General features: G+C 30.4%; 1 protein-coding gene across 6 annotated transcripts in view; it reads left to right on the top strand.

The window, feature by feature from the left end:
- Pde9 (phosphodiesterase 9) overlaps positions 1 to 14,775 on the top strand; it is a 681,542-nt gene that overhangs the window by 648,982 nt on the left and 17,785 nt on the right. For all 6 annotated transcript variants that reach the window (XR_010843511.1, XM_067047644.1, XM_067047645.1 and 3 more), the window contains 5 exons: positions 3,954 to 4,114; positions 9,876 to 9,981; positions 10,056 to 10,145; positions 10,744 to 10,905; positions 12,304 to 12,474. Coding sequence is in view for 5 of the 6 variants with exons in the window: in XM_067047644.1 (XP_066903745.1) it covers positions 3,954 to 4,114; positions 9,876 to 9,981; positions 10,056 to 10,145; positions 10,744 to 10,905; positions 12,304 to 12,474 (690 nt within the window). In the remaining variant the exon portion in view is untranslated. The remainder of the gene's footprint in view (positions 1 to 3,953; positions 4,115 to 9,875; positions 9,982 to 10,055; positions 10,146 to 10,743; positions 10,906 to 12,303; positions 12,475 to 14,775) is intronic.

Raw genomic sequence — 14,775 nt, 5'->3', positions numbered from 1 at the left:
AAAAAGTATGTGGATTTTATTATGTTCAAAATGTTTCGATATGTAAGAGAGATTCAGTCTTTATCAACAAAATTAAATTTTCATTTGGAGATATGTTTAAATATAAATACAACACTAAAAATCTAGTAGAACATCATTTAAAGTGCAATAAATTTTCTAAAATATAAGCCCTAATAAGAGTTGTTTAAATTCAATAGTTGTAAAAATGTGCTCCCTGGCCGAGCAGTGCCGTTCTTACCCCAGATGAGAGGTCTGTGGAATGAAGGTTCTCCGAGTTAATTAAAAGAAATCAAAAGAACAGTTGAAGCATGGTCGACATCCTACCGCAGCGGCCGCAGAGAGTAAGACACTCTAACCCGCTAGAGAATAGATCAAACTGTCCTCAGGCATTCAATCTAGTCATCAATCGAGCATATTTTTGAAGAATGCTCTCACTATTTACCAATAATAAACAGAACGGAGCTGACCCCCAATTTAATTGAAGCAAAAATCACATTGGTATTTAAAAGCGAATCGTATCCTTCCTGAATTATAGATCTTTGATTTATTTCGATTGTGTGTGCTGCTTCATAGCAATAACAATCCATAGGCGTCGATGACCAAAAGGTTTCATGACTTTAAAAAAGACCAAGGAACATTTCGTAAAAAAATAACGAAAATCAATATTTTGTGAATTTATTTTGGGAAATCATGTCTCAAAATGTCTATTAGTACTCAAATTAAAATTAGATTTATGTACTATTAAGTAGTTTTTATGACATTTGTTTTCATTGAATTAATAGTTTTCATATAATGATAATATTCCTTTTTTATCCTGGGATTGCTCCCTACAGAATAATACAAAGACGTACAAACTAGGCTTTAGAGCCTTAGAGTAAAGTACAAAATAAAAATGAAATTATAAAACGTCCATAAAATATAATAAAATAATGAATTTGAAAAGATAAAAATGAACAACAATCATTACAGATCATTACATCATTGAATATATAAAATCAGATTAGAACAAATAAAATAAAACTATATGTCATATAATAAAACATAAGGTGACTAACTTCTGATTATAAATAAAAAGAAAAAAAATGATAAAAAATCTTTTAATTTGATAATAATAAATGAAAAGGTACAATTCCTGCCAATAATAAACATATTTACAAGTATAAATGAAAATCTGAAACATTAAATACAGAAAATATATAAACCTTGCTTGAAACTTTTAATTGTTTTTCTTCCGGAATCGGGTGGACAGAAGGTGGTCGAAGATACTGGATTTGAAGATTGAAAAGATATTAAAACTACAAATGAAGGAAAGAATAGAATTCCTTAGTGAAGAGGAACGGTTGAGGAAAGATCTACCAAAGGCTGTAGTTCGAAGGGCAGTTACATTATGTCTGAAGACCGTGACCTGGTATTGCGGGACTGCACTGATGATTTAAATTGACGGATATCAGAGATGTACGATGGACGGCGGGATTGGATAACTTGGCTGATGAAGGAAGCAAGAAAATATTTACGACGGAAGGAGGGGTAAAGCCGCTTAAACTCTTCATAAAATCGGGTGACAGAGGAGTCACTGGGGGACCCCAAATATGGATCGTACAAAGCAATTAATTAACCTTTTTAATTTTGCTTCAAGATCCCCAGAGACACCCCCGACAGCAATAACAAAAGTGGGAGAATATTAAGGAAGTAACCAGGAGCCCACGGGTTCAAAAGGAAGTAGGTAACTAAGATAATTTAAACGCTTTAGGGTGGAGAAGGTACGACGGGAAATATCGGAGACGTGGTTTTTCCATGAGAGAGTTTGGCCTCTAGTGACACCAAAGTTTTAAACGTATAAATTGAATTGTAGTTAAGGAATAAGCTTGGAATATGAGGAACAGTTTTCAGGAAGTGATTGGATTCTATTGCGATTTCCTTAGTCTTCTCTGCATTCAACTTAAGCTTTTTTTCTTTTGCCCAGTGTCTAATTCGTTTCGATCTTCTTGAAGCTTCTCCGTGGCAACTAATAGGTCAGAAGTTGGGAAGGAAAAGTAAATTTGGAAATCATCAGCGTACAAAATGTATTGGGAATGTTGTATAAGGAGAGGAAGGTCATTGATGGAGGTTTATCTGGAACCACTACGTACTGGGAGCGATCGGAAAGGAAGGATTGAAACCAGCGCAAAACACTGTTGGATAGAGGAAGATTTCGTAGTTTGGTAAGAAGGATGTTGTGGTCAACCGTTTCAAATGCTTTGGAGAAAGGAAGATGAAGATAGTTAGGTATTGGTGTTCACTGCAGTTTGGAGATCTTGGGTTATTTTAAGGAGAGCGGATTGTGTTGAATAGCCAGGTTGAAAGCCGGACTGGAGGATATTGATGAGGGAACGTTCTTCTAGGAAGTTTGAGAGTTGGTATTGAACAAGGCGTTCTAGCAGTTTTGAAAGGTTATAGAGGAGAGAAATAGGGCAGAAGTTATTAGGTGAAGAAGGATTTGAGATTTTATTTAACTGTCGAACTAAAGCGGTTTTCCAATGAGAAGAAAATGTAGCTTTTTGTAAGGAAAATTGTATATATGATAAATACGGGAATAAGGACTGGGAGATAGGATTTAATCAACTTAACAAGAATGTTGTCCGGTCCATGACCTTTCGTATGGGATCTTAGAATGGTGGTTAGTAGTTCTTCGTAAGATATGTGGGAAAAAAAGAAACTTTCAGGATTGAAGGTGTTATTAAGAATACCAGGGAAGATTGATGGAACAGTAGCATTTTAGATAACTCAATATATGCCAAAATAAATTCATAAAATGTTGATTTCAAGTAATCCGGACAAAATTTTTGCTTTATGAATTTTGGATTTTCAGGTTACAATCCATGTATCTATTAACCCCTGAGTTTGAAACATTTTTGGGCATTGGACTGTCTGAATGAGCCTGTACCAAGATAATCTCAAGAACAAAGATTTTGTTCCTAATTTTTTTTTTTTTTTTTTAAATTTCGGACACTGATGCCGATCATATATACTGCAGTAGCCAAAAACGTGTTTTGCTCTAGACGCCAAAGCGGCTCTAACAATTAATAACGATAAGAAAACTCGGTTAAAGTCTTCTACATAAGCATCTTAACTTTTCATGTATATTATAAATCGTAAAGAAAAATCAGGGAGAAAAGGTACGAAGACTGGAAAATGTATGAAGGAGATGGTTAGGACTGCAGTCAAGAAGAAAAAATAAATAGTTTTCAGCTATTTATTTGCCGACGCTTGAACATACTGTGTAAGTCTCGACCAGGGTTAAAAAGAAAAAGAAAAGAAAACCAAAGTAAGGATGAAAAACGAAAATTAATTTAAAATGTAAAGGTGGGGTATACAAGCTATCAAAAACGCAAAATAGGGAATATACAAATAAAAATAATTATTTAACATAATGAAGAGTAGTGAACTGATAAATAGTAGTAAATATTATTGAAAAAATTTATTAATCAAATTAACTTAGGGGACATAATAAATAACAAATTAATTAATAATATTGAAGCAGTAGCAATATAAAGATTCTTTATTTATTATAACAATGTTGTGAATGTTTTATTTTACTTATTATAAGATTCTATATTTACTCTTCATTATATTAATTAATTATTTTTATTTTTATCTTTATACTCCTTATTTTACGTTAACTATTCTTTTTTATTTCTTGACTGCAGTCTTGACCACCTCCTTCATAATCGCTTACGACTAATCATTAATATATATCAGGAATAAAAAATTAATCTGCACATTACTCATAAGGTACAAATTGTATGGTTGAATATGGATATGTTTATTTTTGAGGTCATTTAATCCCCTAAAAAACACAAACAAAAAAATATCGACACTTAATCTTTATTAGCTATCATTAGATACGGATTGGTACTAATATTTTGCCTTTTTTTGGAATTTTATAAAAACATATTTTATGTATATTTTCACAGATAAACGCAAGGACTGAACTTGCCCTACGCTACAATGATATTTCACCGTTAGAGAATCATCACTGTTCAATAGCGTTTAGAATTCTTGAACTGGATGAATCCAATATCTTCAAGAATATGGACAAGGACACGTATAAGCATGTCCGTGAAGGTATAATCAGGTATGTTCACTTCAACACTATGGTATTAAAATATACCTATATGTTCTTGGTTTCTTAAAATTCTAGATTTATGTTTAAAAAGAAACCTTAGTATAATAAATAAATATGTTGTCTTTCAAGTTTCTGTATCATACTGATATATTCTAATTATTTCCAATATCGTAAATATTCCTTAATGGAACTTTATTGGAGGTCTGAGAGTTATACCATATATGTATAGTAGATACCCTTGCACAGGGTTTCTGAGCTACACAGATGTAATGGTTCCTCTCAAAAGACTGTTGGAAAGAAAAATGAATATGGGTATGTTATTTCGAGTAAAAAAGCCTTCCAATCATTTGAACACTGCAAAGCTTCTAGCCAGAACCCAGCGATCCTAAAAAAATTCAGAATTTTCCTCTTGATGGTAGGACGCTTCCAATACAATCACGGAAACAGAATAAAAACGAGTCGTACCCTTGCAAACCATAAAAAAATAGACAATCTATGATGAGGAGCTTTTTGCTATACATAAGACCTTAAATCATGTTACGAAGACATTCTTCCTGTTTTCAACTCTAATATTTAAAAAATAGGAAGTAATGGAGTGTTTCGTGTGGGATGTACCTATGTCATACTTACCTATGAAACTCTTGTATTTATTCAGTTTCTTATTGTCTATAGATACTTTTATGTTTGGTACGATTGTAAGGTGTTGTACTGGTGCAGTCTGATGCGAAGTTGCGCTATTTAGATTTATCCTCTTTCTCCTTGGGCAGACTTCTGGTGGCTCGTCTTCCTAACCTGAAGTATGTACAGTATACCACATCTTTCCACCCATTGATCCATTCCTCGAAAGCTGATCTGTCCTCCCCATATATAAACCAAAAGGAATCTTTTAGACAAGATCCCAGTTTTCCCTTGACAACTAAGCAGGTGGGGCATCGGAGGTCCAGAGACTGACACACCCGCAAGATCCAGTAGACGGAGAGGTCCCATTCAGCTTTTAATAGAGGTTGGAAGGTGATTTCTCATATGAATGAATCATCATTCATTACAGTAAAAAGTCACGGCATTGTGGATTTGACTAGTGAAATTCATCTGTTGGTTCCCAACTGATATCGGCCACATAAAAGTTGTAATGAAACTTTTCCAATTCACACCATTTACCTTTACCCTCCCTTCCTTCTCCTAGTACAAAGTGTCACAAATCACTTGCCCTTTTCAACATTTGGTGGTCCTAAAAGAATGTCAAAGCAAAACATACGTTTGGCGTGCCTCGTATATAATTATGAGCGGGCAAATGAAATTACACGTATAGTGTTCCTAGAAAGTATAGAATACGCTATATTATGAATAAGATCAACACTCTGAGTCTCATCATTGCCGTTGGCACTTCGTTGAAGATGATCTTCGAAAATTTCAAAAATGTGTGTCTTTTTAAATGCACTATAAAACACCAAGTTTCACAAAAAAAAACTTCTTCATTTTAAGCCTTATAGAAAATAAACGAATCAATCAATAAGTACATCTAACGAGCTTTCAAGTATAAAAATTTATATGGTGCGTTCAAAGTTTCAAGACTAGTCTCATATCCAAAAATGGATTAAAGATTTTTGTGCAGTGAACTTAAAATCTTTTATTAAATAAATCGAAATTGTATCCTTGTATAGTCTCAACACTTTTTATTACATTAATAGTCCAACGTTTCGGCCATTTCGGCCATCCTCAAGGACAATCTAAATTTTTTTTTCTTCTTTTAATAACAACATTGTATATAGTTAGGAGGGTCTTTTGTACGAGACTATACCCTCCCCCATAATCAACAGTATAAAAATATATATATATATTAATATATAAGTTTATATTACTGTTTATTATAAGCCTAATATTCTTCATTTTTGTTACGAAATTTGAAATTATGTGGATGTGTATGGGCTAAGATATACTCCATGTCATAAATATATAATTGAATTGGTTTTATATTTATTGAAAATGTTATTTAAACAGAAAAAAAATAGAGTTAAATGCAGTTTCCATTTTTTTATTCCAGTACTAAACTCATCCTATCGACTATCACCTTAAAATTGACTATGGGGTGTTTGGCTAAAGCTCCACCCAGTTATCTGGCTTATTAGCTCGTTATCAAGTGGTTGCTCGAAACGGCAATTAATCCAAAGTGGATTTCTGTTTGTGTTTGTCATTGTTTTCGACAATTACGTTGTCCCTGTGCATACCGTTCGAATGGCGGATACGTTCCCATTAGCCAAATGTTTACTCTAAGTATTTGCCTTTTGTTGGGCAGAATGTTATACCATCTGTCTTTTCATTAAAAAGCTTTTCACACAAGTTTACGTTGTTTTTTTCTGATTTAATATTATTTCATGTTTAACACTATAAAATATGGATCATTTCCAAATATGCACGTTATAAAAACCGTTAATGTATCGACTTCTCTTTACTTTCACTAACCTATACATGGAGTATATAATAATGGGAACTATTGCGTTAGTGAAAATTATCGAATATGATTTTTTATAGTTTATGCCCAAATAACCAAGTCTCATAAAATGGTCTCCATGTTTATGCTTATGTGTATTTGAATAGCCTAACAAAAACGAAAATTGGAGATGTTCGGGGGGTACAAAAATTATTTATTCATTTCGACGTTTCGATCTGAGTTTCAGGTCTTCATCAGGGCTATTGAACAAAAAGAGATAACAACAATAATTCAGATAAACATAAAATTGAAAAGAAATGAAAGAAAAAGATTGATTTGATAACCATGGAATTTGACAGTAGCAGATTGATAACAGTAAAAGATGAAATATAAATATTATATTTCGGACAGTAAATAACTGAAACGTCTGATAATAAATAGTTGAAAACTATTTTGTTCTTTTTTGACCGCAACCTTGACCATCTTCTTTGTATTTTGTAATATAATATTATATAGGTAAGAAGATATGTTTAAAATAAGAAATGTATAGTAGTGTCTAAAAAACTGAAGAACAATTTGAATCTACATATTTAACGATGTGAAAGAAAAATGAAATATATGATACATGTGTGAATATTAACATATATACATATATTATATTATACACGTTTCGCATCCATAACAGTAGGAAGGATAAAAGTTTTATCAACTTTAACTTTTAGGTTTCTGGACAGAATTCGTGAGCTTAGCTATTTCAAAATTGAAAAATAAGAAGCCTTTAGCCTTGCTTTTATTTTCTGACCAATTTCGTTTTTTCTAGTACTTGTAGACTCTAACACTTAAATTTGTTTGCCCGTTCAAAGGTATTTCCTTCTGGATTATCTCTATAGGAAGTCTGGTGAGTCAATTCTCCTCCTTTATATAGGCCTACGATTCTACTAACCGCCAGAAACTGTAAAATATTTTGATTGAATGAGGAATACCAAAAAATTAGTAAATCTAGAATGGATGTTCATGTTCGAAATGTTTATTAAAGTTCGAATCGGTAATCATTATTCTGAAAAGTTTAGGGTTTTGGTAGGGTATAAAACAACGCGACTCTTTATCACCTATCTTACTTAATTTAACTCTAGAATACGTTATTAGAAATGTTATGCATACCGAAACGAGTTTAACTTTAGATGATAAAATACCTGTGACCTGTGCTTGGGTGTATTCGTGCTTTGGACGAAGACGAGGAAACAATAAAGTTAAACAACTACTTTGATGAAATCTAATCTAGGTCACGAAATAAATGCAGATAGAACAGCACTAGAAACCGGAACAATTTCGGTGATAATGATATAGAAGGAAATACATTTAAAATTTTTTGAGGTTAATGACTTCCATTTTGAATGAAATATTTATTAAATATTCATAACATTGTACAACGTTTCGGGACCACTGTCCCATATTCATGCACTTTAAAACCTCATGATTTCATATGGGAAATCATGTCAACAAGAACAAAAGATTATTGATCGTATTAAATGAGTATAAGAAAAATTACAAAAAACAGAAGTCCCTTCCAGTAAAGTAGACTAAAAAAATGTGTTTAGGAAAAATCAAGATAGATTCGGTTTCAACGTCTTTTGAAACCCTTAAATACGTATTTTCATATAAATCCAGAATTATAAATTTTTGGAGGATATTTTTTCAGTTTCACTTTATATCTCTGCTTCTGATTCGTTTACAATGGTCAGATTTGTGCCATTTTGTGTAGTTTAAAAGGTCTTAAACCCTTCCTTAGTTTCGTTGAGAGTAGTTGTGTAGTCTTGAAATTTTCGTGATTTTCCGAAATGAATCGAAGGCAAAAATTTCGAGCAAAAAATTTTTATTTTTTATTACTACTATAATTCTTATCAAAGGGTTTTGAGAAATGGTACAAAATTGGCCATCTTATTAACTAATAAGGACCGGATATACAAAGTAAAATATTTGAGTTATTTTTCTTTATCCGAAACTCCTTTTTCTTCTCTTGATTTGGAAGAGCGGAAATTCAGGTTGTCTGTAGTTACGGTTAGATTAGGAAAACATTGCAAGGATTTGTGAATTTATTTGCTGAACGCGGGACAGAGACAGAAAAAAAAATATCCTCTAAAAATTAAGCCCAAAATTTTCTAATTTTTGATTTATATGAAAACTCGTATTTTAGAGTTTCTAAAATTCCTATTCTCCGTTCTTTCTATTTAAATGTTAAAGCTTAGAAATGATGAAATAAAGTTGCCGCTACTCTTGAGACCCCACAGGTTGCCTAACAGCTTAGTCATCAAGTTAGTCGGTTCTGGACAGAGGTGAGAGTTGAGCCAGTTATGTTCACTTCTAAGCCAGAAAATCAAGAAGTATTTGAATTTAAGGGTTTCAAAAGACGCTGAAACCAAATCTGACTTCATTTTCTCTAAACAAACTTTGTTTGGTCTACTTTACTCGAAACTACTTTTGGTTTTTGTAATTTTTTACTCACTTAAAATCATTTAAGACGATAAATAATATTTCATTTTTATTCTACTCAAAGTAATGAATCGATTGGTATATAATAACAATTAAATACATTCAGAGCAAAGGTGATATGCAACATAAAAAATGATGTAGATATTTTTTTTCTTGGCTCCTAGGGAGCATAGGCGAGAACTCTGTGCCTCGTTTCTAATATTTGTTGACCTACTATTACCAAAAGAAATTTCATTAAAAATGGTGATCCCACATGCATAGTCTCCCTTTGTCAAATAATGCCCTGAAGTGGGGCTAAACGTTAGTTACTAATAAATATTTTTTTCTTATATTTTTTGTATCTTTCTTGACTGCCCCAGATTAATTTTCAATAATTTTATTTAAAATTGTTTTTCTTATATTTTTAATGTATCCTATCATATCTTTCATATCTCATTCTCTTATTCATTTTTTTTTTTCATTTTTTATAATTCATGTATACAAATTTTAATAAGTGTGTAATATTTTTCAAATCATATTCCATTGCAATTTTTCATTTTTTTCATTGTACTAATATATTGTTTCATATTCTCCTGAGTATTTTCTACTACTTATATGCTTTCATGTTTTTCTCAATCCTGATGAAGGCTACTTAAGCCAAAATATTAGTTCCCGTTTTAAATAAGTTCACTCCTATTCTAGTTCAATTTTTTTTTTTTTAGTCACCCTGACCATCATTCTTCATTAATTACCAAATTAAGCCTTCATTCTTAACTAATGCTCTAACTATAGCATTCAATTAACAATTTGTTCCCTAGTTTAGTAAAATACTTTTTATTTTTAAAAAATATTTATAATTTTATAAACTTACAGATGTATTTTAGCCACTGATATGGCTCGACATAATGAAATATTAAGTCAGTTCAAAGATGCCATGATCAGCGGATTTGATTTTAACAACAGGACACACATTAACTTGGTATGTAACAATATTTTTAACAATGTTTTAAAATTTCTGTTTCAAAATGGTTAATTATAGCCTTTCTCTTTTAGTTATGTATGGTTTTGATAAAAGTGGCAGATATTTCTAATGAAGCAAGGCCAATGGATGTTGCTGAGCCCTGGTTGGACAGATTACTTCAGGTTATCTCTTGATTTATTAATTTCAATTATTGACATTTTTTGTCATGACATGAGTGCTTGTTTGATCAGTTTAAATCCAATAATCATTTGCTACAATCATACCTTTACTATTCAAAAAGCACTATGAACCCCTAAAAGAGGACTCATAACTTATGTCTCATAGGATAGTAAGTGCTTAGTTTCAGAAAGATTTTAACACCTAGCAAAAACTAACTACATTACATAGTTTGTTGTATTTACAAGGCACTATAAACTTGAGTATTCTATCTTATTTGTACACTATTGCTTGGAACCCAATTATGAAGTAAACAATCACAACCTTCCCTCCATAACTCTCATACATCCATTTTATGTTGTTTTTTAAATATGAACCTTGACTCAAAACTTTCCTAAGCATATATTTTTTGGAGACTATCATTTTTTTGAGTGGGTCATTTATACCTTGCCTTATTATTGAATAGTGGGTTTATCAAACTAAACATGGGTAATCTAAAAGTTACACAATAGCTTTCCTTTTCAAGCTTGTATTGTACATTTTTTAACCATAAATAACTGTACTTTGTTAATTATTTTGTTTTTAATAGCTTTAATATTTCAGGAATTTTTCACTCAGAGTGATGCTGAAAAAGAAGAAGGTTTACCAGTAACACCATTTATGGATCGGGAGAAGATCACCAAACCTTCATCTCAGTGCAGCTTCATTGGTTTTGTATTGCTTCCTCTATTTGAAGCACTGTGTGATCTACTAACAGAGCTATCGGTAAATTAATTTCATTATTTCTTATCACAAGTATGTTGCATAAAGTACTAAAAACCTGTGTTTTGAATTATTTTGATTAGGATTATTGATGAGAACTCACCATTGTTCTAAATTTAATAATATTCAGACAACACAAATTCAATTCAATTTTCACCAGCCAGAAGTGGGAGAGACCCATATTATCTACTGCTTTATCACATCATATATAACTAGATTACCATTTTTTTTAAACTTAAGAGTTGAAATTTCGTAAATTGCTGAGACTTTAAAAAAGTGCAATTTGTTTCTTAATAAATCTTTCAGAATAAAGAAAAAATGCAATCAAAGTACGACCTATTTTTAACAATAATCTTATTAAACTGTATTTAATCTTATTATTTAAACTGTGATTCATTATCTACTTTAATAATTCAATTTTCTATATAACACAATAATGATGATATATCATTATAATATATAATATATTATTATTCTATAATTAATTATATTTTTCAAATTACCTATATTCCAGTTTTTAGTTTATTTAGTTTTAGTTATATTTATTTATTTTTTAGTTGTAATTTATAAATTAAATCATTAGTTTATCTCATGAAATAATTTTAAAATCGTATCTATAAGCCTTTGCAGCCTCCACAACACTCAAATAATTAAAAGTGTTACAAATAAATATTTCATTTTATATTTATATGTTAAATTGACACCAACTGATATATGTGGCAATCTGGTCAGACCACATCTGTTATTGCTGAATAAATAAATAAATATAATAAAAATCCTAACTTTATACATATTTTAGCAGTTTTATTTTTATGAATTATAGACACAATTTATGATATTTTATGGTTGTTTTAACTACTCACCAAGGTTTTTTATAAAAAATAACTTTTTATTATACAACAAAATTGCCTTAAATGTTTAACCATTCCATAGATAACTTTTTGTTAAAAATCATTTTGTTATGGTATTACATATATCTGAGCACAGAAAAAGAATTTTTACTAAATTTTACTTGTTACTTCAAGTAAATTTGCAGTTCCATTGTAATTATAACAATCTAATTCTTACTACAATTAAAAATTTGCCAAGTACTACATTTACAGAATGTAATAAAAAAAATTACTTGTTTATGCCCAAATTAAGCACATATACTTATGTGTACTAGCTAAAACCAGTTTGGAAATATTTACTTCAAATTTACAGTATCAGTAAACAGATTCACATCAAACAGCTACAACCTATTAAATACAAAACACTATGACTATATATATATATATATATATATATATATATCAACTATAGGGTATTAACACTTTTAACAAGTACTACATTAATTATGAATGAACATACATTACTTGATTGAAAAAAAAAATGTGTTTTTACAGTGAAGTTTGTCTATAGGCTATGATGGTTGATCCAGTCAAATCGGCTTTAGAACATTACCGTCGTCTCAATGAGGCTCATCATAAAGGATCACTTGCGGGTGATTTAGGCCCTCCATCACCTACTAAACATGTTTTGAAATCACAATCTAGCTACAGCATCCGGAAGCCAAGTATTTCCTTCTCACAGGTAAATTTTTTTTTACCTAAGAATCTAAATATTTTTGGTACTACTAGATTTGGATAACTTACTTAGAGCATTTACATTTACTAATATATTATAAACTATCTATACCCCATGGTTTCAATTCAATAAATATGGAATGTAAGTGAATGTTTCATATACATGATGAGTTGGTACACATGTATTTCAGAATAAGTGAATAAAATCTAATGTATGTGTTGCAAAAAAAAAAAAAAAAAATCAGTAACTAACTTTAAAAAGCATCTTCAAATTGCCTCAAAGAAAACATTCTTTTCATTTAAGTCGACTTAAACCTTATTGTACATATAAAACACTAGGATGGTTACAGACATATACAAATGGAAGCTTTTTATTAAATAGTTATTGCTCATTTCCTATAAGTCGTAACAATAATGGTATATAAGCTCAAGCCTTTCTGAATAAATCTAAATTATATTTACCAGGTGCAGTTCCCTCAATTCAGCATTGTGTAGCCTTCTAAATTCTCTCATTAATTTATCCTTTTTTGGTCCAAATATTTTATATAATACTTAATTTTCAAAAATCTTAAGGCACTATTCTTCTATTAGTGAAAGAACATTATTTATAAATATATAGAAAATATAGGTATTAATATATATTTATAAGCATTATTTATAGAAACCAATTTATAAATTATTAAAATATTATTTTGGCTTTTATCAGCTTGAGATTAGGAGACTAAAACCAATTTTGGGATTCCAAACACTAAAAATTAATTAAGTTAAAATAAAACATTATTCCATAAACTGACACAGGAAATATTATGTATTTATGAAATCTTATATCACAGAAATGAAATATTTCTGTCATGTGGCAGGCAAGACACGAAGATTCTGGATCAGGAATAAGATAATGAGAAATCTGATGGTTATACCTCCATTGAAAACTACTTTCCACCAATATCAACTAAAATGGACATGTATGCAGGATCCACAAGAGCTGGGATTTGCGACATGAAAAATTATGGAACCTCGACGTAATGGTAAAAAAACCCAAAGTGAGACCCAAGATACTGTACAATGAATATATTACCAGGTAGGGCATAGAAAAAAAAAAATACTCTCAGAAAATTGAAAAGAACAGAGAGGAAGAAAAGAAGAAAATATTTTTCATCATTTTACCAAGAAGTTTCAAATTTAAGCAGTTTATCCGCACTTTACTATCTTACATACCTACAATTAGTAAAATACTAAAATGTTTTATTCCTATTAACTGGATTAGTTTAATGACCCTAAATTGTGTTAACTAACATTTTTATCAGAAATTTCATTAAGTTCAATGCAGTCTCTTCAAACTGAAATCTTTAATAACACAATGACAAGCCATTGTAATTCATTGGTCAAGTGGAAATATATGATGTAGGTTTAGTATCATTGTTTACACTCTATTTGCAGTTGATTTTTTTTAATGTAATCCTTTCTTTCAATTTTTGACTTCATAGAGTTTGTCAACCCATTTTTACCATACTGGGAAGGTTGAGTTTTATTGTGTGGAATTGCTCAGCTGGATAAATAAATTAAAAAATAAATATTATTCATAGGCCTACAACTTAACAAAGTTTTATTAAATTAAAAGCAGTCAGAGAAACTTCTATATGTCTACTTGCAATATCTTGGCTGATCGTGATAAGCTGATATTGCGCTCAGTGTGTTACCAAGCAGATATCATGAAGGTTTTTATATATTGTTAACCAAGGTTTCTTTATATTTCTTATATAACATGAGATCAAAATACTCTTTGTATTTCAAGGTACCTCATCAACTTTGTTTTAATTATTAGATGAAATAATCAAAACAAATTTCCAAACTTCTTTTTTTCTTCTAAACTACTAAACCAAAACAGATAATTATGAAACTCTACATAATTCTATTAGTATCTAGAATTTTACTTATAGCACATATGAACTAAATCCTTATGAAAATAAAAAAGTACATGATTAGAAATCAATATCTTACTTTAAAACCTTATGTTCAGTGTTATTTTGTCTTGAAATAGTATTTTCTGGAATATTTCAAAATAAAACAAAAAAAAAATCATCACAATATCAATTTTTCTATTATACAAATATAGTGTTTGGTTTCCAATGTAAAAAGTGTTTTTACTTAAAAATTTTTAGAGGTAAGCCATTAAGGCTAAATGTACTGCTTCCTGGGACGCACCAGAATTTACTTTTCTATTTACTCCTGAACGGATGGTCCGATTTCGGATCTGTAAAGTGCATTTTCTGTTTTTCGAAAATAGAAGTTACTGAAATTAGGTTAAAAA

Source organism: Halyomorpha halys, unplaced genomic scaffold (assembly GCF_000696795.3).
Source record: "Halyomorpha halys isolate HHAL.00 unplaced genomic scaffold, Hhal_1.1 Scaffold46.1, whole genome shotgun sequence".
NCBI lineage: Eukaryota > Metazoa > Arthropoda > Insecta > Hemiptera > Pentatomidae > Halyomorpha > Halyomorpha halys.
Note: the sequence above shows the minus strand (reverse complement) of the source record. Positions and strands in the feature narration are given on the sequence as shown.